This window comes from Chinchilla lanigera, unplaced genomic scaffold, assembly GCF_000276665.1.
Source record: "Chinchilla lanigera isolate Chin_1 unplaced genomic scaffold, ChiLan1.0 scaffold00004, whole genome shotgun sequence".
NCBI lineage: Eukaryota > Metazoa > Chordata > Mammalia > Rodentia > Chinchillidae > Chinchilla > Chinchilla lanigera.
Window position 1 is genome coordinate 10,780,644 of NW_004955405.1, and position 25,648 is coordinate 10,806,291.

Sequence of the window (25,648 nt, forward strand, 5' to 3'; positions counted from 1 at the left end):
AAGTATTGGATTCTAAATAGATTCATTTTACCACTTCAGCTCTCTGTTTCCTCATTTTAAAAAAATGAGGCCAAAGAATAACTCTGTTTCTAATCTTGGGTTTATTTTGGGAATTACATGAGAGATATACAGTGAAGACCATGGTGGAAGCCCATGATTAGATAAAGGTTTATGTGTTGAATAATGCATTCTGCAATGTATGAAACAGATCCATAGCAGAAGGGGAGGATGGCCAGAGAAATCCAAATGTAGGAACAGTGTTTGAAGAGCAGATGAAGAAAGATGTACTGCAAGAGAAGAGAAGCGGACATTTGGATTTCTGAGATTAATTGTTCCTTGAATGGCATGTGTGAAGCACAATGGTAATAGTCAGCTATGAATTGAAATTTTAAAAATAATTTGTGTCAAGATAAAGCTGAAGTGGAATAAGGATCCAGAAAGATGAGGCAGAGACAGAAGTAAGAGGAAATGAAAGAGAGAGGAAAGGTTTTCTGTTTTGCTTTTCATAGTCAGGACGGGAGAGTACAACTGAAGAAAGAGACCTGAGAAAGAAAATCTGTGTTGAGCCTTGTGAAGGAAGGAAGGTGAAGGAAAGACCTTTCAAGGAAAACATTAAGGAGAGGATCCGTTTCATAAACAACAGAAGCAGCTGCTCAGGAAGAAAGTATGCGAAAGGGGTCTTGATTAATAGATCAGTTAGAATGATTTCAACACATACATTGGCAGTAATTCAAATCCGGGGCCAGGGAGACTATAGGCTTCAGATCAGCAGAGGAATGCATGTTTTGAAGATCCTATCAAGAGTAAAAAGATGAGTACTGTGGGAAGACCTTGGTGGGGAGGGAAGGCCAAGGCCAAAATTTCTGACCATTTGTTTTAGGAAGGAAGGAGTAGATAGAGGAGGCATTGTGATAGGGTTTAAAACTGTATTTGTTATTCTATTCAAAACTAGAGGACAATTTGGTGAACTGGACAGAGGAATGTCTTCGGAAGTGGAGCCCAAGGTGGAGGTCAGGCTAAGAGGGGGAGGGACATGAGAGAGCAGATGAGAGGCAACAATGTAACAAGAGCCAAAACGGGTGAGCAAATCAAGCCTCTTTCTCTGCACGTTATGTCAGATAGCATCAGGCCAGGTGTTGTTGGAGGCCAGCTGGTTCTGAGTCAGTTTGGATCCACGTGCTTTATGCAGTGTTCGTGGGATTCTGGGGTTAGATAGCAGGAAAGGGGTATGGGCTGGTGTCCCTCAGAAATTTGGGCCCCATTTGCAGACATACAAAGTAGGAGAGATCAAGTTCCATGTGCGAGCAGCGTTGGGCTAGCTTGCTGCTGATTATTCCCCTCTGACTTAGGAACCCTCTTCTGAGTAAAAATAGGACCTGAAATCTGGAGTGAAGCAACTGCATCCTATTTCAGCTTGGGAGGACATTATTGGGTGGATTACAAGGAGATTTCAGCAGACTAACACAATTATAAAAGAAGGAGGAGGGATAATTTGAACTGATTTTCTTATGTACGGGAAAAACTGTTTTTGGTAGAAGTTATATGTAGGGGTAAAGGAGGAAGTAGAGAGGGTAAAGTGAAGGTAAGAAATGTACTTGAAGTGTTCTAAGTATGTCACATATTTAATGTTATTTAAACGTTACTGTAACTATATATATATATATAGTATATATATTAGTATGTACAATTTGCAGATAGGCATTTAGTTCACTTGTTACATATATTGGTAACTGGTTAAACTTAATTGAATATAAATTATGTGCCAGTCCTTTTACATAGATGATCTCTTTTAATCCTTACAATGACAGTGGAGGTTTACGCTATGATGGATTCCATTTTCCAGATAAGAAAATCGGGACATGGAAGTCCAGTACCTCACCTGAGGCCACACAACCAGAATGTGTTGGGAGCTAAGAAGCAAACTCAGGAACGCTGTCTCCAGAGGCCAATGTAGTGAACATTTATTGAACGCTTATCACGTACCAGACCTTGCTCTAGGGGCTGGGGATTTAGCTCAGCGGCAAAGCGCCTGCCTGGCAAGCGCAAGGTCATGAGTTTGTTTCCCGGTACCGGAGAAAAACCAAAAACAAACAAACAAACAAACAGACCTTGCTCTAAATTATCTCACTGGATTTTCAGAACAATTCCTTTGTTTCTTTTATCTAAGTTCTACACATGAAACACACAATAGGTGTTTAATAAATATTTGCTGAATGCATCTTAAAAGATAACCATATGATTTTGCATCTAGGGAACTCAAAGTCATAGAACTATAGGGCAGGGGACTCCACTCCTATTCTGCTCTTTGTTTTGTTATGTCATGGGGTTTATTCCTTTCTGAAGTCATCTTGGTTATTTCTTTGCTGTTTTACTATTTGTCTCTCTGTCACTGTGCCAACTCCGGGGAGCAGGGAGCCTCACTCATCTTGTTGATGTACTTGCAGCATATAGAGCAGTGCTAAGGGCAGGAGGCGAGTAATAAGTATTTGCTTTTGGACTAAAAAAGAGCCCAGTGTTTCCATCTTTCAGCACATCTTTTCTTCTCCATGGCACATTGCACTCTGAACAGTCCATGGCTGCTTGTCCTCCTCTCTGCCCACTCTCAGGAAGTGTCTGCTCCTTCTCCATCGCTGACCAATTTCCATCGATATACAGAGGCTTGGTGGAGCCAAGAAGAGGAGATTCTTGTGTGTTTTGTTCATGAAACAAGCAGAGATCATCACAAAGATGACCAAGCCATCTAAATATGTAAATAACATTTCTGTCTCCTACCTGTTAGAATGGGGACTTAAAAAGAAAAAGCAGAAAATAAATATTTTGGGCAAAGATGTGGAGGAATTAAAAGCCTTGTGCAACTGTTGGTAGGAGTATAAAATCTTGCAGCCACCATGGAAAACAATATAACTGTTCCTCAAAAAAATAAAATAACAGAATCACTGTATGATCCAGGAACCCCACTTCTGGGTACATACTGTACCCCCCAAAATTGAAAGCAGATTTTCAAAAAGGTATTTGCTTATCCATAACAGTACTGTTCACAATAGCCAAAAGGCAGAAGCAACCCAAGTGTCCACTGACAGATGCATAAACAGGACAAGGTTTATACATACAATGGGGAATTATTCAGGTTTGGAAAGGAAAAGTGTTCCGACCATGCTATAACATAGATGGAGCTGAAGATATTATGCTGAGTGAATAAGCCAAATGCAAAAAGACACGCACAGTATGATCCTGCTTCCAAAAGATACCTGGAATTGTCAGCTTCATTGAGACAAAAGTGGAATTCTGGTTGTCAAATGCTGGGCTGAGAGAGGAATGGGGAGTTGTCCCTTGGGTACAGAGTTTTGTAAGTTGCAAAATGTTCTGAAGATTGGTTGTATAACAAGGAGAACGCACATACGACTGAACTGTATACTTAAAAATGATTAGGGTGAAGAGTTTGGTTGTGTGCATTTTACCACAATTTAAAAAAATACTTAAAGAAGAAACTCTTTGTAGTAGCACATAGATCTAAAAGATCTAAACTAAAGCCAATGATTCAATGAAGTCAAATAGGAATGTGGATTATATATAAAGAAACAGGAATGTAAGGCACCACACACAACCTGTATTAGGGATGAGGAAAGATTAAACATACATTTTGGCACTTGGACTTTTGATGGTTGGTGTTAAATAACATTTTCTTCAATGCCTTTTTAATGTAGTGCATACTGTTTAGCATCTTACAGGAATCTACGTAGAGATTAGGACCTCAGAGCCCTGGACACTTATGAAGTCAGACAGATCAGACCAAGTCGTGACAAATAACATGCTCCCAAGTAGAGTCCCTAGGACACAATCTCCCGAACACTGACCTGTCCACGCGAAGCTGGCAGACAATGCTCAGCGCATCGACAACTCCTTCTTCTTTCAACTGCTGACAGCCGATGGATGTAGCGATAAAACATCCCGTTCTACCAATCCCTGCACTGAAAGGAAAACAAAAGGAGTGAAAAGGTAGGCAGAAAATGACAAAGATGCATTCCTTAAAAAGGCAGTTTTCATCAGAAGTGAACCACTTCTCTGTTGCCGGTCTTTGCTCATATTAAAAACAACTTACGACGGGTTAGTTTTTTTATTTAATCTCTGATTATTAAAATATTTATAAAGCTTACTTTCACCAAAGAGATGCAATTCATTATGATAAAGTATTGTGAGATAAACTTTGTTTTACAAAAAAGACAGTTTTAAATCCAATTAAATTATATTAAATTTGTTAAGTTACAATTAATAGCACTGACAATAAAACGCTCATTACAAATCTAGCCCTGCGTTAAGTGCTTAAGATACATTTTTTCAGGCTGGGGATTTAGCTCAGTGGCAAAAAGTGCCTGCCTGGCAAGCGCAAGGTCGTGAGTTCGGTTCCCAGTACCGGAGAAAAACCAAAAAAAAAAAAAAAAAAGATACATTTTTTCATGTGTATTGAAGAACATTGTTGTGCAATGTTTTGTGTAAAGTTATTGTGAAAATTTTATTGCCCTTATTTTTACCAAAGATTTCCCATAGTTTGAAGCATTTGAAGCAATAAAATAAAAAAATGAATCACACACACAAAAAACATTTTTTCACTTAGTTGTAAGTAGTAGGATGAGTAGGGTGGCTGGAAGTGATGGGTAGGGAGAATACTGAAAACGTGTTGTAGTTACTCTCAAAAGGCTGATTAGGGCCTGCATTTAAGTACGGTATGGGCAAGAGAAAAGAGGGGATAAATTTAGACACATCACAAGCGTGAACCTGAAAGACTATGGCAGCTGAAGAGTAGGAAAGCAGAAAGCAGAAATCCTGAAGGACAGGGAGGTGGTGACATCACTGGACAAAGGCGAATTCGGCAGTAAGGGCTGCTTTGGTGGTGGGGTTGTCTGGGGGCTGATGACGTAGAGAAGTCCATGAATAACCAGAGATTCAGTTCAATTTAGGAGAGAGGGCGGGGCTAGAGGCACATATTTCCAAGTCATGTATCAAGAGGTGATAACTGAATGGAAACAGTCTGTCTTGGAGGGTTTACGAATTCATCTGCCTTAGAAAATATGTTCCTAAAATCAACCTAAGATCCTGCCCTTCCTTCCACCAATTTCAACCACTAAGTGCTTAATGCAAATTTCTCTCAAATCTATACTAAACTCCTCTTAGGTGGAATTCTTGCTGTGACTCTTTTGCATTTGCTTGGTGTATCTAAATTCAGTGCATCCAAAATGGAATTAATGATCTTTTCCCTCAATGGCGTAACCAGTCAGACACAAGTTTCTGAGCCTAGAAATCTTGGGAGTCATCTTCAGTATCTCCCCCTCTCTCACCTCCCACGTCCAATCTGTTACCAATTTTTTTTTCCTTTTCTATTTCCACAGAGCTTTTAGAACCCATGCTTTTATTTCTGTAGGTGTCTTTTTATTTCATGATTAGCAGTAATCTGATTCTGATTTCCAAGTCTCAAGGCTTTTTCTAAGTCATGATATACACAACTGCTAGATTCATCCTTCTAAAATAAGGACTTCATTATATTACTCCTGTGACAGTGAATCTTGATTGTCATTTTAATTAGATTAAGAAATGCCAGAAGAGGTGGCTGGGTTGTGAGGGCACTGGCTGCATTAATGGACTGATCCACTGGTGAATCATCAGCCCATGTGCTGTAAGAGGTGATGTCTAGTTGGAGGAAGCTGGCCATGGAGGCATGGCGCTGAAGGGTGTATCTTGTTCCTGACCCTCTTCCTCTCTAATTTTTCCTTTCTTTGCTTCCTGGCTGCTGTGAGGTAAGAAGCTTCCCTGCACCATACCCTTGTACCGTATTTCTGCCCCATGACAAGTCTTAAAACAATAGAGTCAGCCATGATAAACCTTTCCTCTTTTATGTCACGTATTTTGGTCATAGTGATGAAAAGCTGAGTGATAAAATTCTCTACTCAAAAATTGTAGGTTGCTCCCATTAGTAACAGCATAACATTCAACCTCTTTACCATGGTATTAATGACCTTGCAAAAATCTGACTGTAACTAGTTTTTAAACTTCTGTGGTTTTTATTGTCTTCCCCCTCACCATACTTACTATTAATCTCATTTGAATGAATCACTGCAAAAAGTCTTATTTTCTAACTCTCCGCTCTGTGTTAAAATTTTTTCAGTCAAAAATGCCCTCCAAATCACCTTTCACAACCTTTATCAAGACTTCGTTCAGTATTATTCCAATTTAGAAGCTTTATTCAATTCCCATGGTTGGAATTAATTGCTCCCCTCTTGGCATTCAAATAGTACTCATTTCTCATATTTGGCATTTGTTTCCTGTTGAATATGAGCAGAGTAATGCAGAAGGAATGGGTCCTTTTTAGCTGAGGCACCTATAAAGCTTTTGTTTCACTGAGAAAATAGCATTTGAACTGTATGCCATGAATGGCAGACCTTTTGGCTATCATGGATGGAAAACTATAAGATGTAATTGAAAGATACATATACATTTAAATTAACAAAATTTGTAAGTGTAAGAGACACATTGCTATTAATTTCCCTCAAATACCATGTTCACTTTGGACACACTTACTCTACTTTCTGAAACAGTTCTGGAAGTCTTATTTTGTGTCCTTAGTTGTGCTGTTGCGGCTAGCTCCATGTCCTGAGTAGATTCAAAATGCTCACCTTTCATGATCATTTTGACTCTGAGGAAGAGCCAGAAGTCACATGGCACCAGATTTGGTGAATAAGATGGATGCGGACTCACCATAATGTTTTTATGAGTTGGTTTTCCATTGAATAGCACTTGGCAGTAGCATTTACTGTATTTTTCTGGTCACATCTCATAAAGACACTCATAAAGGACTTCCAGAACTACTTTGGAAAGTGGCAGGAATGACAGGACAAGTGTGTTTTAAGTGGGAGGGAATATTTTGAGAGGGATTGACAGCAGCATGCTTTTTATCACAATACATTCTTAAAATTTAATATTCTCTGTACATTTTTATAACTTCCTTTCTATTCTAGGCATGATAAAAGTAGGAAGAAAGAACTGATGGAGAATATAATGTATTATTTGTGACAACAAGTATACATTATTTTCATAGAACACTGGGAAATAAAATTGGGAATGTACTCTGGAAGCTTATACAGAAGGCAATCTTAATATTTATTTCCTTTGAGACTTTGATAAAAATGATGAACTCCCTCTCCAGAAAAAATTCGCATAGGCTTATTTTCTCAGATTTGCTTAAATAATTTCAAGGAGCTCACTGACTCATCTAGTTTAACCACAGATTCAAGGTCAAGGAGTCCTGCTTTAGGAAATATGAAGCTACTGACCAGTTTCAAGCAAGGACTCCGTGTGATGAAAAGCAATTTTAGGAACGATTCCCAGTGAAGAGCACGGGGCAGAGCATAGTGATGGGGGTGGGTGGGGGAGGGGAGGCTGTGTGCTTGCAATTAGCCAACTACTTCTAAAATACATGGGTGAGGTCATAGGGCCTGAACTGGTGTGGTTGGACAGGAAATGGTGATTACAGGAGAAGCTTTGAAGGGAAAACCAATCTGGTGACTGATTAGATTCTGAGGCTAGAGTTGAAAGAAGGGCCAAAGATAACTGTCAACAGTGGATACTGAGTGACTGGAAAAAAGAAGGCCTCATTCTTAGAAATAGCAACCAGAAAGGGACCTGGCTTTATAGGGGAAGTGGCTAGTGCAGTGTAGATATCCTGAACGCCTAATGATTTTGGGTGGCGACAATTTCAGTCCTAAAGTAAAGCCAGGGACTCCAAGCTGAGTTTAGAGCAAGGCCTAATGCTAGAAATGGGATAACGCACTTCGAATAAATATGCATGCAATAACTTTTATTCTTAATTAGACCATAAAGTTGCAAAAAAGGAGGCTAAAATTATGATTTAAAGTAACATTTTATATATTAAAGATATTGCTTAATCCTCTTTTAAGAGTCTCATGGGATTATATAAAGCAGTATAATTTATTTTGGGGAAGTAGGGAGAATACATGGTTGGTCATATAAGTAACTTGAAATACTTGCTTTAGTTTGGTCACATTGAAAGGAAAAGAAAGGAAAATGCATCAGCTATGGGAAGTTATGAGAAGTGAGCTTCAAGCTGGACATCGGGGAGGGGGCTAACAGTAACATCTGCTGCTACTGTTCTCCTGGTTTATACCCCAATGCATGATAGAGGCACTTTGCTTTCCTTTTAATAAACTGCCACTTGCCCAATTCTCACCTTATAAATTTGTTTTCATCTATTTTTCACATGATAACTCTGAAAACTGTTGACTGGCTTTCACCAAATTTGACATCATAATCCATAATCAAGACAATCCAAGTAAAGTTCTGGTGCTGTTGATAATTTAACAAACCAGAGCATATGAGATTGATGAGAGGAAATGAATCAATACAAGTTTCAACTTAGATGACTAAATTTATTTAAAACTTGTATTTTATCCACTGCATAATTGTTTGCTAACAATGTCCTAAAAAGTTAACTCATTTATGTAAGCATCATATTGATTAAGCTTCAAATATTAAGAAGTTAGCTAATTTCCATAAATGTTTAGTTTACCACCAAAATTGCATCCAGTAAGCAAAATCCAACTTACACCTGCTCTGTGGCTTTACAAATAATGGACAGTTGCTTGGGCAGAAAATCAGTTCGTGCTTACCTGCAATGCACAACCACAGGCCCTCGGCCCTCAGAAGCAAGTCTGTCTTCTTCTACATCCAGCATGAGCTGCAGAAGGGGCTGAGCACTGTCTGGAGTCTTGTGATCTGGCCATGAGGTGTACCAGTAATGCTTCACTTGTTGGGTGTGACTTCCTTGCTGAAAATAGCAACAGCCGCCAAATGCCTTATTCACTTGTGGAACTCAAAGCCATCCAAAACACAATACTGAATGCTTTCCATAATTCCCATCTTCTTGGCAACTTATTTCTAGGTGGAAAGAAATCTAGAAGACTTCTGAAGAATATTCTTTCACCTGGAGAAAACTGTACTGTACATATACTGATTTCCAAGTTTGCATCTATGAAGTGGAGATCTATGTCTGAATCTATAGAATAGATGATATATGCACCATATGCTACACTAAATATATGTTTAAGATCTGACATAATAAAATGGTTGGTGAAAATATGGCTATAAAAATGGGATATGCAGTATTCTGTTTTTTGCTCTATGAACTTCCTTCATAGTTTCTTATAAAACATATTAACCAATATATTTTATAAACATATTAGCCAATGTATTCTGTAATACTAATGCTTCTACATGTGTTCCAAATTCCAGTACTTAACTCAGGAAGTAATGCCAGCAGTGAAGGAGCTGTCTGGGACCCCTAGATTGGAAACACTCTGCGTGCCAGCCCCCACACACCATCTGAACACACAGTGCCCAGGTGGGTGCCTGGTATGGACTGGGCCTGTGTTGAGAACAGGTATTGGTAAAAGCCTTCTTATGCGCACTTTCAAATAAAAACCATCACTACAGCTGTCTGTCTCAGCAGTGAGGCTACAGCTAGGATTGACATTTTCAGGCTGATTATTCTTTATAAGCAAAAATAAAACTAGAGGAACATTCCTCAGCATCTGTTGAGGAATGAATTAAATGAGATAATTTTTCTATGACATAAGCTGGCCTGGGGAAAATCCCTATAAATTACTGTAACTCGAAGTTTTTGAAGAGCTCATCAACACTTCAGGATTGTCATGCCTCCCACCGCCACCCACCCGTGCAGATTTTCCCTTTCGTAGCTTCCAGGCCTTACTTAAATCTGCTTAGATCACAATGACATTTAAAAGAGTCACGGGAAAGTCTCCAGCACAAGCCTTTAGTTAAAGGAGTTTGAAAGATTAAATCTGAGATATTTTATTAATGCAAATTAGAAGAGCCCAACATCCCACAAAACGAACTTCATTAATGTCGACTCACATTAATTTAATTATTCCACATATTAATAGTAGCAGACAATGAAGACATGCTCGAGGGAATGGTTATAGTTTCTCATGATTTAATTAAAGTTGAATCTGTTATTTTTGGTAGGATAAATAATTTTAGAGTAGAAGTGTAATCCTCCAGCCTCACCTACTTTGTAGATAACCATAGCTACATAATCTTACCTTTAAGACAAGGTTTCGAACGGTATAGTTATCACATTCATTTACACCGATGACCAGAACTTCAACTTTCCCATATATACCTCTCTTTTCTGGCCAGTAGAGCACACATTTCTAAAGGAGGAGAAAAAAAGAACACAGCAAATACCAATGACTTTTGTTAGCCTTGAAGCACTTATCATTTTAGTGTTTGAAAATATTTTTTATTTCATTATTTAAAAATCAATTTCAATTTTTATAATTCTATAAATATACTAAAGCTATTGAACTGTACATTTTGAACAGGTGGATTATATGGTATTTAACTTATGTCTCAATAATTGTGTTAAAAAAAGTATTGATTTTGCATGTGCCTGTCAAACTCCATCACTACTAATTGTATACCAATGATAATAATAGTAATATAATAACAATAATGATGATGATGATGAGGCAAAATTTTCCAAAACTCTGCAGAGAAATTAAGAACTACTTAAAAATAAATTAAGAAATTCATCTAAATATTAGAGTTTATCATGTGGTAATGAGAAATAAAAGGATGTTCCCTGACAGCAATTGAGGCAAGGTACCTAAATCAAACTGCTTCATCAATCTGATGTCTGAGAGAAGTATCTGTGATGTATTAGGCAGGTAGAACAAAGTTTCCCTGCATGTAAGGCAGATGCAATGACCATTAATGCATCTATGGTACTGTTTTCTAGGGCCAATAGTTTTCTTCCACTTATGGGACCCACTGAAATAAATGTGAAACACAATTATGTTTAACAAAGATTTTTACAATGTATCCACTTTGAGGGCTTTAACCTAAGTGATAATGATCACCCTGTAAGCGAGGCAACACAGTATGGTGATTAAAGAGCAGACTTTGGACTCAGAAAACATGGGTCCAAATTTTGACTCAATCACTTATTAGCTGTGAATTCAGGAACAAGAAAGCTGACTTCTCTGACTTCATTTTTGTCATGATTGAATACATGGAAAGTATTTAGGACAAAGCCAGGCATATAGTAAACACATAAAACATATTATTATTTTTATTGCTATATTTTAAAACTACTGGGTAATAGATGGCTCATCCAAAGTGTTGAAGCTTTATGTACTAAATATTATTTTATTACTAGAGCCAGACACCATTATTAAACTAAACTATAAAATGAGATGCAAATGTATGTATATATATATATGTTATTTATTATATTGTGATTTAAATAACTACAAAATAATTATTAATACTTCATCATACATTTTAGTGATGAAAAATGCACAGGATGAAAGTTGATGTTTTACTTTGAGTGCCCAAGAGAGTAATAGTAATTTTAGAATTGTTTAAATATCTGCTGGTGGGAGTGCAGACTCGTGAAACCACTGTGGAAATCAGTTTGGAGATTCCTCAGAAAACTAGGACTAGAGGCCCATCCAACCCAGCTATTCTCCTTCTGGGTATCTTCCCAGAAGATCTAAAAACATCATATCACAGCGATATATGTGCACCTATGTTCATAGCAGTGCAATTTGTAATTGCTAAGTTGTGGAAGCAACCCAAATGTCCATCCACCAAGGATTGGATAAGAAAATTGTGGTACGTTAGAGGCTGGGGATTTAGTTCAGTGGCACAGCGCCTACCTGGCAAGCACAAGGTAGTGAGTTCAATTCCTGGTACCGGAGAAAACAAACAAACAAAAAAAAATTGTGGTACTTTTATATAATGGAATATTACTCAGCTATAAAGAAAGATAAACTCAAGGCTTTTATAGGTAAATGGTCACAACTAGAGACTATACTCATAAGTGAAATAAATCAGACCTGCATGTGCAAGCACCACATTGTCTCACTAGTGTAAAACCTGAAAGAGTTAATTTAAACTCGGAGGTATGATAGACATTTTGAAAAGACAGGAAAATGTTGAAGGGTAAAGGGCAACTGTGGTGTTGGAAAAGAGAAGGGAAAGAAGGAGAAATTTTGCATGTATGTATATACAGGATAGTTAACATAGTTGATCTACTGTCTTCTATTTCCTTGCTGAAAGAAATTGTCAATGAGTCCTTGATAGATCAATATTGCATGTCTGTATCTGTTTTCATGAGAAACTACTTTGAAGATATCAATATGTAATACAACAAGCATTGTTAATTTCCTACCACTTTGTTTGTAACTCTATAATGTCTGTACTGTTCTTTTGCTATTTTGTAAAAGGTTGTCTGTCTGTTAATGTTTTCCTCCTTTTATTTTTAAAATAAAAAAGAAATATATGGGTAAATAAAAGGCTTGTATTACTTGAAAAAAAGTAAATATCATTTACCCTCCGACACATTAATAAAGAAATTTTTTTACTTGTTGTTTCTATCAGCGTTCTTTGAGACATTGGACATATCAAAGACATGTGAACACCCAGAAAATATCATACTTATAGGTTCAGAAAAGCAACAAAAAAGTCACATATATTCAGAACTAAAGAAAGCCGTAGTTGGAAGCATACCTATGGGGCTTTACACTGTTACACACCAACCACTGTGTATTTGAAGCCACGAGGAATGCCATCTCACCTAGTGGGAGCAATTTCTTTAATCCATTATGATAAAAATCATACTTACATCTCCCACATTTTGATCTTTCTCATAATGAAGTAAACTGTTTCAGCTTTACTCACACCCCACCCAAGGCCACTAGGCAATCAGACTAAATGCTCGGTGCCTGATTTACTGCTAACATTAAGGAAAGAAATATTTTTAAAATAGAGCACCTTATTTCTCTTTGTAGCTACCAATTGATAAATATCTAAAATTGCCCTGGTATAGATAATCATACTAACCAATTTGTCTGGTTTCTTTTAGTAAAACATCAATTATTTTGCTGCAAAACCCAAACTATTGTGTATCTTAAAACCCGTATCTCCCAGATCAGTCCAAGAAAAGTGACAAGAAATCTTGAAAAAATAATTGACCAAAGACAGAGGTATGCGGCGGTCCTGCAGTCAGACATTTGTGCCCATTGTCCACCAGGACACCTGAGCAACAATTCCCCTTCAGGAAAGAGGCTCTGAAAACCAGTGGCGGAGCTGCCAGGCTGGAGCTCACAGCCCTGTACTATGAATTTTAACAATACTCTGAGCAAGCTTCTGTACCTACTTGGTAAATAGAAATGACACTCGGATCTCTCCCAGGTTTGCTGGGGCCCCCTTGAATGTTTTCCTTGAATCTTTACCAAAGAAGTAATTGGCAGCCAGCTCCCACTAGACAATGCAATGTGACTTGTTCATTCAAACAACCCTTAATTAGCATCCTATCTTCCCTTCGGAGATACAATAGCTTATTTTTACACGTTGAATAGATTTTCCCTGTTTTAAAAGAAAGTAAAAAGAGAGACCCGACAAATGTGGATGCTTTGGAATATGAGGTGGGGAGGGCTGCAAATCTAGTTGTCTCCAGTAGCTCGAGTTCATGTTCAAATTATTTTCCTCAGCAGCTTTTTAGGGTTTCTTTATTGTGCCACTAACAATGACATGAAAGAGGCAGAAAGTGTAAGCAAAGAAAATTCCTCCCTACAGATAATATTGTGAAGCCACACTAATTGTAGTAACTCCAAATAGCATGGTGTCTAGCGAAATCCAACCCAAATGGTCTCTATTCTTCTCCTAACTAGGATGATCCTTTCAGTAAAATTATCTATTAATCCCAAGTATTCATAATTTGGAGGAAAAAGAGGTTTTCCAAGGACCATGTGTCTCTTGCACAAACAAGGAATTATTGAGCCCCAACTGAGGAGACTGTAGATGTAAACTGATTCTTTGTAATCGGTTGTTTATAATGCAATGTGAAACCACTCAAGCTCATACTTTTACGATCTTTTTTTCCTTTTGAGTATTCGTTGTCACCCCTATGATGTTAAAGCTATTTGTGCTTAAACAATAAAGATGTCTTCTACTAATTTAGTTACCTGGAAACTAATGTATTTTAAAGTTATTTCCCTTTTATATTCCGTAAGGTAAAATCAAAGAGATTTTGCTTTATGACCTTAAGACGAGTATCATCAGGTAGAAAATGGTTCTAAATAAATAAAGAGATTGCTGTGACATTTATTCCTGGATTTCCTACTAAATATTACTAACATAAATAGAGTGACTTAATATTAAAAATACTCAGCAGTATTTTATCACCTAATACCTTTTGCAACCTTTTGGGGTGGCAGGTATTACTTTTTTATTTTTTTGAGATAGGGTTTCCCTCTCTGTTCAGGCTGGCCTTGAACTCATAGTGATCTTCCTGCCTCAGCTTCCTGAGTGCTGGGATTATAGGCATATGCCACCATGCCTGGCACTACTTTTTAAGCCATTTTAAACTGAGGAAACTGAGGCCCAGGTGCTTTGGCAGGGGACTCTGCGAAAACCCTCTTGGGCACTGAGATCATCTGAGAAGCCACAACTTTATGAGTTTTTCTTTCCACATTTATTTCCACATTGACTCTTTTTTTTTTTCCTCCGGTACCGGGAACTGAACTCACGACCTTGCGCTTGCCAGCCAGGTGCTTTGCCACTGAGCTAAATCCCCAGTCCCTCCACACTGACTCTTAACCTGACTTAATTATAGCATTACTCTGTGCCCTCCTTCCTTCTGTAACCTAGGTAACTTTATTGATTACTGAATGCACTTGGCCACTTCAGCTCTTACAAAGCTGGTATGCTTTGGTCTGTTTAGTACCTTGAACTCAGGTGACTGGAAGGCCGCAGAAGCTGTCTCAGAAAAAAGTCTGCCTCTGACCTCTTGCCCTCATTTATCCTGTTCCCTTTCTCCTCAAAGTAAGAGAACTACACCAGAATTTCTTTTCTCCAAGGCATGTCATACAAACTAGAATCTTTCCCCTCCAAACCAAGACAAAGAACAAGGAAATATACTCTAATCTTCCCTGCTTTTCAGTGTAGAAGTTGACCATAAAAAACTCTCTGACCTACCTTCTTTGAGAGTAGACCAGAAGTCACTTTCCCCATGAGGGTTTTGACCCATGTCTGAGAGGGAGAAATGGTACACAGAGAGGACAAGAGCTATCTCTTTTCACTCTATTGTCACTAAATCGGACCATTTGGTCTGATCTCATTTCTACATGACTGTTCATCCTTCACTGAATGTAAACATACAATTAAGCAGTTTTCCCTGGTCTTTGGGCCTTCATTTCTGAAAGCTCCAAATTACTAAATATGTTGCATTTTTCTCTCTTAAACTATCGATTTTTAAAACTTGTCAGTTGTGACTTTTATGATAGCAAGGAAAGGTATCACACCTTTCTACCTCTAAGGTGAAAAAAAAAAGACTTGTTTCATAAGATAATTGGTGGGTTAAATGAGTTCTTCACTGAAAAGTGACTTGGTAAAGAAAACTAAAGTTAAATCAGCTAAGGGTGAGAGAACTATCACTGTTTGTATAAAGTTTAAAAATCTAAATATGATTCTGCATTTATATTGTTTTATTAGCTTTTCTAAGTTCTTGCTTGCTTTAAAGTAACTGAAATGGGAAATGTTCATGATGTACAGAATTGAAATTACAAAATACATGACCTTGAACTCTAGCATGAGAACACTCAAACACACACACAAAGGTTCCAAGTTAGAAAACATGCTAGGAAAGTGTTGTGCCACAGAGCTACATTCTCAGCACAGTAAACTTTAATATGAGCAAGTGTACATATTTTGAGATAATATAAAGCATTTTTTAATGATTCTATACTCTGTTGCTTTGATTAACTGTGTCAAATAGAAGCACTTTTAACTAAGAAGTAAATCAGGCTAAAGCAACTTGAATACAACATAGCAGATAATCTAAGGTATAGAGCTATACTTAGAATACTGTATATGCATATCCGAAAGGACGAGTAACTTTGCTTGGGTGTGTTGGGGCTCAGAAAATGACACCACAGAGTACTGTGTGGTGCTTTGACACAGTAAGCACTCTGAAGGAAAACAGCAAGCTCAGAATTAAGGTATCTCTGACATTTTCCTACCCCATCTCTGGCCTCCTCATCTTTCCCGAAGCATACAGAGGCGCTCTCTGAAGTTCCTCGAGCTGACTGAGGCAAATTCTTCAGAAGGAATGTGATCATTACAGACCCTCACCATAGAATCTGATCAAACAGGGAAGATTAACTCCGAGGAAAGAAGAATAGAGCTTATACCATACCCAGAGCTCAGACTTTGTCCCAAACTATTGTCTGTTGTAGTCTGTTCATCTCCCCTAAAAAAATTTATTCTTCCTCTAAAGTTGCCTATATCCCCTGTACCTCTTTCCATTTTAAAAAGGGTACATATGAAGTGTGACAGGAAAACATAATGAATAATTAAGTTTAAAAAATTACTTCAGTAAAGGACACATTGCCATTGATCTCTTTTAAGAGACCCCCTTGCTTCAAACATAACTATCACATTGCTCTGGGCACCTTCTGAAGCAGTTCTAGAAGTCCTCTCTGGTAAGTGTCTTTAGCTGCACTGTTGTGGCTGCCTCCATGTCCCAAACTGATTCAAAACATTTACTTTTCATAGTTATGAAAACTCTGGGGAAGACCCAGGAGTCCCACGATGCCAGCTCCAGTGAATGAGGTGGACGAGGACACACTATAATGTGTTTATGAGCTATCTTTCTGTGGAATGACACGTGGTAGCAGCACCAGCACCGGCACCATATTTTGATCACACCTCTTAAAGACACTCATGAAAGAGAACTTCCTGAACTACTTCAGAAGGCTGCAAGAATGGTGGGATAAGTGCATTTAAAATGGGGGGCAGAATTTGAAAGGGATTAATGGCAATTTGTTTTTTTACCATAATAAAAATTTTCAATTTAAACGTTCACCGTATATTTTATCCACACCTCATAAGCTTCTCAGTCTCATTGGGCTGAGTACACTCTTTTCATTCTTGCGATGCTCCTATGCATGTACTACATCTTTATGAGTTTTCTCCTGTTAATCTGTTTATTGTCAGTTTATTTCAGCAAACTCAATTAGTGAAACTTCAAAGACAGAGAAGAAGGCTCCTTCACCCCTACAGGGGCTATATCAGCACAGAATTTCTGGCCATGTAATTGCTTATGTAGTTAATTGCTTTTGTAGCACAACTGTCAAATGCCTAGTCACACAGGAAATGATATCAGGCTGCCTGGCATTGCTGAACTGTGCTAAACTACATCTCAAGGGTCTTAAATCAGAAGATAGTCAGAATTAATGCTGTTTTAATGGTGGTTTTGGTTTCTTTATTTCCTGTTGAAATGTCTCCTGTGCTGTGCTTTGGTGAGCTAAGTCCCGATGGCATCCATTTCTCTTGATGAATCCAATTTATGCCCCCAAATCAGCTGTCCATTGAAGGCATCTATGATATCAATAGTGTCCTCTAGGAATGGCAGTCAGAGTCTCCACTGCCTACACGACCAGTCTGCTTCCATCACTGCACTCCCAGCCGCTGTTCTTATAGTCTGGCTATGGGATTTGGCTTGCTCTCTTATGCTTAGTACAAAGCATGAATTCTCTTCAACACCCTACAGACTTTCAACTTAAGTGTGACTTCTCCATTCAGAGTTTCAGCTCAGACTTCCAAATTGCCAATCACTTTGAAAAAATCAATCCAGCTATTTTTTTTTTCTTTAAACTAGAGTTTCTTTCAGCCTGGTTTAAATTTGTCTTTCTCCTCTTTCCTTTCTAAAGGGAATGGTTAGAGATTTTAACACTGTAAGCAATCCTGCACAGCGCTGTCTGACCAAAATCACTTTTTGCACTATAGTCTATCCTTTCCCATCACAAGCAGGAGCCTTGGGAAAGCAGTGTAGTGTAATGGTGCAGCGTGGGTGGAACTTGGGTAGTTGTTTGGCCTTAGACAAGTTGCTTAGCTTTCCCGTGCTTTCCTCTTTAGTAGGGTGTGCTTACTGTAAGGCCTGATTTGCAAGCACACGTTTCGCTCAGTGAATGTTAGTTATTTTTAAGATGAAACAGCCCAGGTTCTCGACTTCCTATGCATATTTGATAAAGCTTTTTGATTACCTTACTTGAACTCTAATTTTCTAGCTAATTATAAATAACAGAAAAGATATATTATACTTTTATATGTTTACAATATAATGTAAGAAATTAACATTTTGTTAGTCATTTCATTAAAAATTCACTTTCTTTTCATAAGTATAGTTTGAAGAGATCTACAGTTTAATGTACATTTAAAAATTTTAATTGACATAATTTTACGCATTTGTGGAGTGCAGTGTGATACATCAGCGCATGTACACAACATGTAAGGATCAGATCAGAGTAATCAGCATGTTCCTCATCTCAGACATTTATCTTGTCTACAATGGTCTACTTTATTTTAACATAAGTTATTTATACATTGAGTAACTATTTTCCCATCTGAATGCACATTAAATTTTATAACGAAATTTTAGGCAAACACAGACTATATATAGTTGATATTTTAATAAAATTTAAGGCAAATACAGAGTATATATAGTTGATATTTATACTGAAAAACTTTTTTTTGGAATATATTTAATTAAGCAAACATTTAGTAGCTGGAATTTGCCTTAATAAAGTGATTACTTAACTTCTTTTATGCTCATAAGACTTGTCTTTAAATTTACAAGTATTTGTTAGGCTAATAATAACAAATGTTACAGTGTTTTCTAACATACAAAGTTGACCATAAGTAAAATACTACTTAATCCCTTCCAATATCTTTGCAAATTAAGATGTCACATTTCCCCCATTTTACAGAAGGTGAAGCTGAGATAGAAACAAGACTCTGACCAAGTGCTTCTGACCTACATTTCCAGATATGTGTGCTTCACTAGCTTCCTCAGTAGGTTCTTTCTAAATGGTAGTTGCGTCTTTGACCTCACCTACCCATCTCTCCCTTGCACATTTGGTTCCAGCCATCCTGGCCTCATGACCCTTCCTCAAACACATCTGGAAACTGAGAGTATTTTCATTGGCTATTTTTTTTTGCTTTATGCTGGATCTGTGGTTGACTACTTCTTCATGTGCTTTGATCAAAGATGCCCACAATCACCACCTGATTTACCAAACTGCTTCCCATCTGTCTTACTCTCCCCCTATATTTCCTTTTCTCTATGGTGTATCAGTGATACTGACATATAATATTTAATGGGTATACTTATATACTGCATATTATATAGAGTATAAATCAGTATACTAATATGACTATATGTAGTATTTATTTTGTGTCTTGTTTATTGTTTCCCTTTTGAGTTTATAAGCTCATGAAGGGAGAATTTTGGCTTTTTTTGTCAATATTTGGATATAATCCAAGTGTTTGCACTAGTGATTGATAGTAGATCATTCATAAATATTTGTGAAATGAATGAATGAATATATACAATATACAGAATTGGATGTTTTATAAAGAGGAATTATGGACTGAACACCATTAGAGTTAGCTGGATAACAGATATTGAAGACTATACCACAACTGAACACATTTGGAAAACACATTGGAATATATTCTTTCAAATGTTCATATTACTTGATCAGTTATTTCATAATTCTATATATTTTAATGAAATAATCAGATGTGAAGAAAAAATTCAATGCAATCTAAGAATTAATATAAGGAAATGATTACTCAATGAAATTTAATAGTTATTGAAAATAATGTTTTGATGAGTTATTTTTTAAAAATTTCTTTTATTTTAAAGATGAAAAAACTAATAAAACAACAATGAAGACAAAAATCAAAGCAACACAAAAACAACAAAAACAATACATGATCTCAAAACAAAATGATAGGTCTTAAGAATGGTTGCTACATTACATACTGTTATATTCAATGATGGTGAGTTATTAATGACAGGGAGAACTTGCATAATGTTACAGGGAGAGAATACAGCAGAATACAAATCTCTCTTTTATTCTCTTTACCTCAGTTCTGTACCTTTCCACGATTTCAGCCAAAGCCCATCCAATCTCCATCTCTAACACAAACATTTCTCCATAACATTAGACTTATTTCTACCTGTTCAAAAGATTTTACCATCCAAAATTATCCAAGACTCCTCAGACTTCAGCCTTAAAAAATGAAGTTCATTTCCTTCTTTCAAATCTTCCCCTTCTCCATACTGAGGTTCAAGGATCACCATCCATTCAGTCTCCATACAAGAAATCTTGAAGTCAACCCTCCCTTACCTCTGTCATATAAGTCAGAAACAAAGCTCTGTTGTTTCCACTTCCAGAACACCTTGTAATGTAAACTGTATCATCCACTAACTTTGAGGATTAAATAAAATGACTTAAACTCTCAGTTTTAGTTTTCTCATCTACAATACTATATAGGAGACAGTAAAATCTATTTTTTAGAGTTAGTGTGAGATTTAACTGAGTTTATTAGGTGACTGTGCTTAGCATATACATTTCATATGGTCAGTACTTGTATCAACTTCATTTTATTCCTAGAGAAGAGGAGAGACCCAACCAAAGAGGTCCAGGAGTGGTCTGAGGACTCTGACTCCTGAGATGCATGCAAACACTGCTTGCTATTTTTGCACTGATCTAGTTCCAGCTTTACAGGTTTCGATCACTACATCTTTTCTAATAATGGAATAATGCATGTTAAGAAAATTTGCACACTGTGTCTTCAATTTTTTTTATTTCTAAAGGACTTCCCTCTTTTGTAGATATTTATCTAAATAAAGGAACTTATACCTACAAGCACCTAACTCTTATATTGGAACTAATTTTTTAGCTCTTTCATTTTTTGTTCATTTTCACTTTGTAAAATGTGGGCAACTGAGAATATTGAGATTATTAAATAAAAGATGGCAAGCAATCCATTTATTTATTATAAAGTAGACAGGCTCATAAAAATAGAAAGCGTGGGAACTTCTAAAGATAACTCCACCTCCACATTCTTTGGAGGAAATGATTTTTGTCTATTCCAAACAATGACGCTTCACACAATTGAAAGTCCGCACATTTTTGGTAAACAGTGTTTTCCTGGTAGTGTGGAGTCTGCTGTGTATTCTTTTTGAGCCAGACTTCTTCATATCATTTGATCTGTAAAACATCAAAGTTTCCCCTACAGTATTTTATTTGCATCTCTGAAGAATTTGGACAGAAAGGAATTTTCATCTTAATTTGAAGAGTAATGAAACAACTTTTAAGCATTCAAAAATATTTCTTGCAATATTTTAGATTATGTCTGGCAGAACAAAAAAAAAACAAGTAGCAGAATATACATAGTAGACATATAACATGTTTGACTTTGATAGTTGCAGAGAATGTTTCTCAGCTATTTAAAAAGAGAAGAGGTTCAAAATGGTAAAAACCAACCTCTTCTTCAATTTTTAAATTATATAACCAAAGAGAAAAACAAAACCTCAACTACTTTAAGTGTGGGGATTATTTTAATAGAAATTCTAACTTTCACCAGTTCCTTAGTCAGTATCTTGTGCCTTCACCATGACTGAATTGTAGGTAACGAACATTTTGGTAATTTATGCAAAGGTTATACTTAAACTTTTTAGGATTTCCATTCATTTTAAAAATCTGCTTAATGTAAGTCTAGTGTCTTTTTTGCTTAGTTTTCTCTATGACTGATGGTAACTTGTCAATTCCTTCTTTACTTTTCTCATTAATGCTTTAGGAATTTTGCATTTATGTCATGCACTTACAAGTTTGGTACTGTAACTTGTCAGTTATATGTTTCAGTGTTATATGTGATTCTCTTTGTCTCCAGTTACTTCTTTATTAATGATCATTTTGACTGAAAGTGAGTTTTATTTGACACATTTCTTTGTTTAGAATTACTGTGATGCCTTTTTTATGTTTCTTTTAATATTTCTGCATCCTCTTGTAGACAACACTTAACTTTGTTTAATCAATTTGGTAATCTCCGGTATTTAATTGGTAAGTTACTCATTTGTATTTAGCATGATTATCAATCTATTTTGATTTGTTTTTATCTTTCAATTTGGTAAAAAATTATTTTGATTTATTTATCCTTTTATTCTGCTTTTCTTTCTTCTTTTAATTTTTTGAAAAAATTCTATCTTTTCCCTCTTCTACCAGATTGGAAATTATACATCTTACTTCTGTTCTTTTAGGATCTAATCTTAAAATTTATTTTTTAATCAATTAAGTTTATTGGTACATTTTAGATAAACATAATGATCTCATCCATCGTATGGAATTTGTACTTGCACATGATGTATCTTGTTTCATCTTTTCCATTCCCCTCCCCTCCTATACTCCTCTTCCCCTCCTTATTTAAAAAAATATTTATTTCCGCTTTTTCCTTCTTTTCTCTTTTGTTTTCTTTTTCCTTCCTTCTTTTCCCCTTCCCTTCTCCCTAATTCCCCTTCACCATTTGAACATTTTCTTCCTATTTCACAGTATCTATTATACATTTTGGTCCTTATTTACACTTTCACTTTCTCACACCAGAGAAATAATGTGATATTTACACATGTGCATTTGGTTTATTTTACTTAAAAATATGATCTCAAGGTGCATCCATTTACCTACAGGTGTCTCAAGCTTATCCTTCTGTATGGCAGAGTGGTACTCCATTGTATAAAACACCATATCTTCTTCATCCATTCATCCACTGATGGGCATTTGGGCAGTTTCCAAGATATAGCTATTACAAACTGTGCTGCTATAAATATGGGTGTGCACATATCACTGTGGTATAATTTTAATTCTTTCAGGAAGATATGAAGGAGGGGAATACCTGGGTCAAATTGAACCTCTAGTTTTAGTGTTTCAAAAAGTTTCCACACTGATTTCACAGTGATTGTACCAGTCTACATCGTAACCAACAGTGGAGAAGGGTTTCATTTTCCCCACACCCCTGCCAGAATCTGTTACTGGTTAATTTCTTGATAACAGCCATTCTTTCTGGAGTGAGATAGAATCTCAATGTTGCTTTAAATTGTATCTCTCAAAAGACCAGCGACACTGAACATTTTTTTCATATATTTATTTGCCATTTGTACTTCTTCTGAGAAAAGTGTATTAATTTCAGATGCCTATTTTTTTGATTGGGTCTTTAAATTTAGAGGCATAATTTTTTAAAAGTCCTTTATATGTTCTAGATATTAGTCTGAGGAATAGCTATCAAAATTTTTTCCCACTCTGTGGTTGGCTGTTCATTCTGTTGATGATTTTTTTTGCTGTGCAAAAACTTTTTAATAAGATGAGAACTCAGTTGTTGATTCTTTGTAATATTTCCCATGAGATGTGGGTTTTGCTCAAAAAGTCTTTACCTATACCTATGTCTTCAGGAGTTCTACTGTTTTTTCTTTTGCACAGATTTAGTGTTTCTGTTCTAGTATTTATATTTTTGATCCATTTTGATTTTAGTTTAGTGCATGATGAGAGACATGAGTTTTTACCCTTGGGGAGTCAAGAGGGACAGAGGAAAAGTAGAGAGGTAAAGAATAGATATATAGTAGAACAAAGCTGAAGGCAAAAAAAAAACAAAAAACAAAAAACAAAAACCAAAACAGAACTGAGGATCAATGGAACAGATTAGAAGATGCAGAAACAACTACAAACACACTCAGCCACCTTATCTTCAACAAAGAAAGATAGCCTCTTTAATAAATGGTGCTGAAAATACTGGTTTTACACATGCCAAAGACTAAAACTAGACCCATGTCCTTCAGCCTTGTTTTACTCTTGAGGGGGTCAAGAGGGACAGAGAAAGACTAGAGACAGTGTTCACTCACATCAAAATATCAAAAAAAATCAAGAAAGATAGCTGAGGAAAGAGAGAAAAAAGTCAAACAAAGCAAAACAAGCAATAAAAGTAAATACCAAAAGAAAAAAAAAAAGACAGAAGAAAACAAACCAGAAAAGCCCAAATAAAATTCCTCTGGTGTCCACAGGTCTGTGGTGGCGTCCAAGTGTGATCCCAGATCTGTGCTGGGTAACCCACTAAGTCTGCAGTAAGATTCGTCATGGGTGGGGGGCTGATTTTGGCCTCCGGAGTTGGGGGCTCAGGTCAGAGTCTTAGCCAGCAACTTTCTTGATGTCCCTAGGCAGTCCACCCGTGCTTGCTTGCCCTGTTTGCCCCTGTGTCACTCTCCCAGCCCAAGGTTGCTCTCAGTCCCATGTACAGTTGGCCCCTCCAGGCCCTTGCACAACCTTCTGTGTTCCTCTCACTGGCAAGTCCCTCCTCTCTCACCCCACTGGAAGCAGGGTGGGGGGAGTGCTGTCAGCAGATTCACCGCCCCTGCCACTGCCACGGGGACAGCCAAAGGCTTGATGGTCTCACTTCTTTCCCCTCTCTTGTGCCATTAGGAACAGGGTGTGCGTGTGTGTGTGTGTGTGTGTGTGTGTGTGTGTGCGTGCGTGTGTATTCTGATGTCCCATGAGTTGTCCTGTTGTAGCCTAAGGCTGCTTAAGTCCTTTGTCCCTCTCCTCTCTCAGGCTGCTGGGAGCAGGGCAGGAGGAGTGGTGCTGTTCCACTCATACCTTCACAACTGCCGCTGTGGTCCCTGACCTTGCTGTTGGTAGAGGTTCTAGTGAGCCTCTAGGGTGCATGACAAAATGACAGAAAACAACAATAACAAGAACAACAACAAAACCAACCAACCAACCAAACAAAAAAACTGGTGGCCTATCAGGGAAGGAGCAGCTTCTTGGTCCCTTGCCTCTGTGTGTACCAGCAAAATTTTCTGCCAGGCTGCAAAGTCTCTGTTTGGAGGAAGGCAAAGGAGACAAGGGGCCTTATATCCCCAATCTATGCTGTGTAGCTTGAGTTTTCCATGCTGTCACCGTCCATCAGTGTTTTGGGAACTTCCAAGAATAGTGGTTCCTGCGCTTGCTGGAGGAGGCCCTGCAGGCAGCCCTGTAGGCTGCTTAGCTGTTCTATAAAGATTTGTGTGTGTGTTTTGCTTGATCAACAAGACTCTTATTGAAGATTGATTTTGTCATCAGGATGTCCGAGCCTCCTTTTCTTCCAGTTATTAGTGTTTTAGTTGATTTTTCTCTGAGTAACTCCAACTTTGCTCCTCCTCTGTTCAGCTGTGCTGAATCTTCTTTAATCTTAAAATTTTAATATGCATGTTTAACTTAAAGTCTAAACTTAGTCAGGCTTCTGCCCTTTTCATGACTAACACAAAAATACTTTATTTTTCTTCACATTCTCTTATTGTCCAGCATTTTAGTTCTACCCTCATTTTTACTTGCTGTGGTCACTGTTTTACATTTGAGTCTTTCTTCCTGGATCAAATCTTCTTCATTCAATACCCCTTGCAATCACTTTCATAAGGTGCCGTTGATGATGAATTCTTTCAATTTTTGTTTGTCTGAAAAGTTTTTCTTTCTCCCTTGTCCCTATATGATAGATTTTCTGGGGTTTGGTGGTTGATTTAGCCATTTGTGGGTATTATCCTACTGGTTTGGGGCCTCAGTTACTGCTGTTGTTATTGTTGATAGTGATCCTGGTTGTTAATACTGTATTTTTGGTGTTTTACATTTCCACAGATGTGTCTACCTGTGAAATTATTTTTTACCTATCCAGACTAGTATTTATTGTG

General features: G+C 37.2%; 1 protein-coding gene across 2 annotated transcripts in view; it reads right to left on the reverse strand.

The window, feature by feature from the left end:
* The window catches only part of Ptprr (protein tyrosine phosphatase, receptor type, R), a 366,148-nt gene that overhangs the window by 13,096 nt on the left and 327,404 nt on the right, over positions 1 to 25,648 (reverse strand). For both annotated transcript variants that reach the window (XM_005374316.2, XM_005374317.2), the window contains 3 exons: positions 10,128 to 10,238; positions 8,676 to 8,833; positions 3,855 to 3,968 (listed from right to left, as the gene is read on the reverse strand). In XM_005374316.2, the coding sequence (XP_005374373.2) occupies positions 3,855 to 3,968; positions 8,676 to 8,833; positions 10,128 to 10,238 (383 nt within the window). The remainder of the gene's footprint in view (positions 1 to 3,854; positions 3,969 to 8,675; positions 8,834 to 10,127; positions 10,239 to 25,648) is intronic.